Consider the following 5,809-nt stretch of genomic DNA (forward strand, 5'->3'; position numbering starts at 1 on the left):
CTTACAATAACTTGTTCGTCATTTGGCTTATACTTTATTTCTTCCATTGTATTGAAAATAACTCAAACACTACAATTTTACAAGGTTTACACTAAAAACAATTTTAAAGATAGATGTTTACTATGTAGTGACACGTCTGGTTTGTTGGTCCTCAAATGAGGGACTTAAATTGCTTAAACTACTAAGAGACTCCATTTTATCTCTCGATCTCAATTTTACCAACTTAGACAAATTAATCTGATTTATCTCTCGATCTCATCAACTAATCTGGGACTAATGAATTAGTGCACAACAAGATTACCTCTCGGTTTCACTTGTCTAGATATTTCCTTAGGGCGTCAATTCCTAAGTTTTTAGGTCTATTCGATTTAGTCCAATTTATTACTATTTAGTTCATTGTTCAAAAAGTCAACTTACTCATATATCCATCAACCAATCCCTGTTGAGATTTAGCTACTCATGCTGAAAATAAAAATAATGGACATGTAAATGAAAAGCAAAGAAACCATCAAAATAAAGCTTAAGAAAAATATAAAAGTTTGGTATTTTACGCCAGAAAACTTAAAGAACATGAAACTAAGGGCATTCAACATGAAAATCTAAGGTAACAAATATAAAAGGAACAAACTTTAGCTAATTTAAAGTAAAAGAAACTGAAATACATTAAACTAAAACTAGAAATGTCTTACAACCAAGGTATAGAGACTGAAAGTGCAAATAAACCTAAGATATAATGATAACTAACACTAAGAACAAGAAGTAAGTGCAGGAAAATAAACTCTAAAACTAAGAAAGAAGAAGAGAAAATAAAAACCCTAGAAAAGTTACAGAAAAAATATGAGCAAACCTAGAGAAACTAAAGCTAAAAACTAAACTAATGTGTATGTCTTTCCTCCTCAACAAAATTGGCTGTTTTAGGTTAAATGTTGATGAAATTTAGTTGCCAAAATTGCCCCTACACAGGCATTGGGTGATTGGTGGATAGGGTGGAAAAAGACTACCTTTTTTGTCCAATCTTGTCCCTCTCACGATGTTAGTGTCGCGATACCTAGAAGAGGATATCGCGATACCCTAGTCAGTCTCGAACTTAGGGGTTTTCTTTGAGGGTCGATATCGCGATACAATTGAAATGTGGTCTCCAATCTTCAATCCTGTTAGAGGTATCGCAATTTCAAGGTAGGGAAATTGCAATACCCTTTCCTTTGGTGCCGTTTTCGCTCATTTTCAACCTTCAACATGTTCCTACACCACTCAAAAATGAATAAAAATGAGACATTAACACTTATAAATTTAAAATCTAAAAATTATGAAAAACTATGAAAAAGGCGTTACTTTGCTCGAGAATAAATTCCTTAAGTATATTGGGAAAGCCTAATTTGCCATATCAAATTATGGCAGATCAACAGGCATGAAACTTGAGCTTATATTTGTGTGATTTTTTAGTAAGGTAAAATTGTGAATACTTTTGGATTTTAAAAATAAAGTGTGTTAATTTGTACACTAATAATCAATCTTATATTAACATAAAGAAAATAAATAAATGTGGATAAATTTTAAATATTTATAGTCAATATATAAAATAAAACATAAGACATTAAAATTTGGAGTTCACATATACTTACTAATATAAGTAAAAACAAATGTATTATTTAAATTAAAAATAACATATTGCTTATAATACATAATTTATTTATTTAACAAATTAAAATTAAAGTGATGGAGCTTACCTAAAATTGGAAATTTCTCCAAAATTTTGATGATCTTGTGGGTTAATTTTCAAATTTTGGAGATATTTTGGGAACATTTTTTATTTTTGAAATTTTATAGGGGGAATGATTTCATTTTTGGCCGATGAATGTATGATTTTTATTGTGTGCGGAGATTGTTTGGTTTGGGATTTTAAAAGATTAATGAGTGGGTTAGGTTTAAAATTTAAATTGTTAACAAATTTTTTTACTTTGACCGGTTTTGACAGCATGAATTTTGGATGAAATTGTAAATAATGGTGCGACTTGGGCTTTCCCTAGACTCGCCCCCTGACACGGATTGGATTCATCAATGACTCAAAATGTCAACATAATTTAAGACCTAAATCGATACCCACAATTTCGATTTGGACCTCCATCAATCCAATTTTTTACTTTCATGTAGCAAGGAATAATTAATTTTACACCCATGTCTTTTCCCATATTATTGGGATTTTACCATGTAATAAGGAAATCCTGTAGGGTTAGACAGACATAGAGCCGGTACCAATAGCAACTTCTACTTAATTGGACCACCTTTCATCTGTATATGACGTTATAAATAGCCGTTGCATGAACTCAGTCTCTCCCAACCCAACCCCCCAAATAGAAGAAATCTCAAGCTGCTGGGTTTTGGCCATCCACCACACCTTCCACTTCTTCTTCCCAACTTTTATGGCCCAACCAACATTGATTGCTGCTATTTGTGTTCTTACTCTGTCCCATGTAGTTCAAGCAACAACCTTTACCATAGTAAACAAATGCGATTATGTGGTATGCCCTGGAATTCTCTCAAACGCTGGTGTTCCAACACTTGCTACAACAGGTTTCACCCTCCAAAGAGGTGAAACCAAAACCATTACCGCCCCCACATCATGGGGCGGTCGCTTTTGGGGTAGAACGCATTGCTCGCACGATTCCGACGGAAAATTCTCATGTCTCACCGGTGATTGTGGCTCCGGGAAGCTTGAATGTTCTGGGAATGGGGCTGCTCCGCCTGCCACTTTGGCTGAATTTACTTTGGACGGTGCTGGCGGGCTTGATTTCTTTGATGTGAGTTTGGTGGACGGTTACAACATCCCTATGTTAGGGGTTCCCCAGGGTGGCAAAGGTCAAAATTGTAGCAGCACCGGCTGCGTTGTGGATCTCAATGGCTTGTGTCCTTCGGAGCTTAGGATAATGAGCAGTAACGGCAGGGATGGCATCGCATGCAAGAGTGCTTGCGAGGCCTTCCGCCAGCCTCAGTACTGTTGCAGCGGCGCGTATGCCACACCCGATACTTGCAAGCCTTCTTCCTACTCCCAAGTCTTTAAGACAGCTTGCCCACGCGCCTACAGCTATGCCTATGATGATAAAACCAGCACCTTCACATGTGCCAATGCTGCCGATTACTCCATTACTTTCTGTCCTTCACCTAACACCAGGTAAATTTTCTTTTATTACAGAATGGTAACATTTTATTTATTCTTCTTTTTCTTTTTACAATATTTAATCATGTCATCTGCTTGCTAATATAAACTCGCAAAATTAAAAACAATTAAATATATTATTATTTAAAAATGAAGCGAAAATTTTCGGCAAAAATATTTTTTAAGTTTCTTTCAATTTCAAAATTGAATAAATTTATCTCTCTCAAAAAATTAAAGTAATTTAATTTCTTTTAATTTAAAAAATGAGGTTAATTTATTTCCTTAATTATACATAAATTTTATTTTATTTACATATTTTTTTCATTTAGCTTCAATTTAAAAAATTTAACAAATTGAACTTCAATATTTATATATTTGAATGATTATTGCGAGATAAATTTATGAAACTAGGATCAAATTTGAAAGAATGTTTAAATGTTAAAAATTAAATTTATTATAATAATTAAAATTATGTATAATTGATGAAAATATTAATATTTTGGTTAGTTAAATTAAATTGTTTTAATTTTTTAAGAGGAATTAATTTATTTAATTTTAAAATTAAAGGGGTCTGGAGTGGTGTTTTTTATTAAAAAATTTTAAATAGTGCCTTTTGTGCCGAAAAGAGCGTTGGCGTGAAGGGTCTGTCAGCTCAGCCCAATTTTCACGTGGCTCGGGGACAAACAACAGTAATTTGCACATCTGACCGTTGAGGGTAGAGTCAAGACACAAAAGACTTAAACCCATCTGAAGATAGGCTGGGGGTATAAGGGTCCTTTTAGGCGTTCTGACGGAGTAAAATGAATAGCCGTCTAATTAATGAAGGTCCCTGGAAGTTGAAAATTGGGCTCCAAGGGATCTGAATTTAGCGCATCAATCTCTCGTGGAACCGGATCCGGTCCCGCAAATTGAGCCTAATGCTCTGACACACTGAACTCTGAAGTTCTATAATTGGCATCGTTGCTAACGGGAAATAGGAGATACTCATAAACTACATACTTCCAATCCCAGCACATTTAAGGTAAAAGTATGGTAGAACTAGTTTTGGATTATATTTGATTTTTTATTTAAAAATTGACTAAATTAATATTTGTACTTTATATTAGATATTAAATTGTTTTTATTTATTTTTATTATTAAAAATTAATTTTTTTAAGTTAGAACGAAGTTCACGTGACACGCTACGTATAAAATATTTTGTTATTTTATTAATAATTTTAATTTTTAATAGTAAAAATAGATTAAATTTTTAATAAAAAAATTAATTTACTTTTTGATGGTTAATTTATCTATTTATTTAAATAAAGGAGTCAAAATACATTGTTAATGGGGAAACCTCCACTTTACTTTCACCACACATTACCATTATTGTCAACATAATTAATTATCCAGAGTTCTTTAACGGTCGGTAATTTGCAGCCAGAAATCATCGCAAGAGGCGACGACGCCAGGGCAGAACACAGAAACAACAACAACGGCGATGCCAACGTCACCTCTTGTCGACAACACTATCATGTACGAAGGGTTAATCTTAGATGAAAGTGAGGCATCACCATTCAGGGTCACCACCTACATATTCGGAATCATCACGGTGGCAATTTGGTGGTGGTGCCAAATCTTCTAATATATTCCATATACATAGTCGTAAGAAACTTTACTAAATCCCCCGTCTAACTTTGGTCCATAGGTCAGGTGTGGGATGTGCTGGGTCTCATGGTGACATGGAATCCAGTCATGACATTGAAAGCTCACCTGTCAATTGAATTGTATTGAAGCCCCCCCCCTCCCCGCGCCCTTCATAATATATTTGCAACTGCAACATGCATGTGTTGGTGGGAATGAAGGGCCTAATGCACCATATTCTGGCTTTTAGGTTTATGGAATATTTTTCTTAGTTTTCTGTTTAACTTTTATATTATAGGAGGGATAGTATTCATTTTATTGCTGGTTTCAGGAATCTATCAATAATTAATCATTTTTTATTACACCAGTTTTTGTCTTAATGTTCCACCTCATAATCATAATCATTTTTTTTATAATTACAAGAAAATTTCACAATTTATAATTTATGGATAAAGTTATACTAAATAAATGTATGAAGCAATATAAACTATAAAAATAAATTTTGCTTTTAAGAGAAAAAAATATTATTAAACTTACGTTTAGAATGTTTTTGCATAATATTTGTTTTTTTTTCTAATATCATGCGTAATTCATTGAGTTGAAATTTGAATGTTTAATCATTCATCAATTAATGATTAGATGGCTTAAAATCCTATCCCTATCCCTTTTCCTACGATATGTACTGATAAAAGAAAAAAAGAAGAAGCAATGATTATTTAATTATATTTTTGGATTGCATTAATTTGCATCATTATATGTACCTTAAGAAATCTAAAGTATCATACATTAAAATTAATTAATTTACGAAAAATTATTTGATATATTATTAGCAGAGTTTTTGGACTTTACAAGTAAAATTAAAAAGTTGACAAGTGTCCTATAAAAATGTGGTAAAATATTAAAAAATTAATATTTTAAAAAGTACATTTTAAATTTTTAAGGTTACTTGTAGAATAAAAGAATGCACTATCAATTGCCATTTATTTATTAGCAAATAAATAAAAATATTATAGTGACATATTAATAATAATA

The 5,809-nt window shown here is 32.3% G+C and overlaps 1 protein-coding gene across 3 annotated transcripts; it reads left to right on the forward strand.

Moving 5' to 3' along the window:
• Positions 1-2,302: 2,302 nt before the first annotated feature.
• Positions 2,303-5,139, forward strand: LOC107910709 (thaumatin-like protein 1). 3 transcript variants are annotated; one of them, XM_016838671.2, is made up of 3 exons: positions 2,304-3,169; positions 4,574-4,669; positions 4,842-5,139. In XM_016838671.2, the coding sequence occupies exons 1-3, from the start codon at positions 2,319-2,321 to the stop codon at positions 4,915-4,917; spliced, it is 1,023 nt and encodes a 340-aa protein (XP_016694160.1). In that variant the 5' UTR covers positions 2,304-2,318; the 3' UTR covers positions 4,918-5,139. The 3 variants fall into 3 exon arrangements, with proteins under 3 accessions (XP_040944488.1, XP_016694160.1, XP_016694159.1); XM_041088554.1 differs by lacking the exons at positions 4,574-4,669; positions 4,842-5,139 and adding an exon at positions 3,781-4,175 and having other exon boundaries at positions 2,303-3,169; XM_016838670.2 differs by having other exon boundaries at positions 2,306-3,169; positions 4,574-5,139.
• Positions 5,140-5,809: the final 670 nt, after the last annotated feature.

Source organism: Gossypium hirsutum, chromosome D02 (assembly GCF_007990345.1).
Source record: "Gossypium hirsutum isolate 1008001.06 chromosome D02, Gossypium_hirsutum_v2.1, whole genome shotgun sequence".
Lineage (NCBI taxonomy): Eukaryota > Viridiplantae > Streptophyta > Magnoliopsida > Malvales > Malvaceae > Gossypium > Gossypium hirsutum.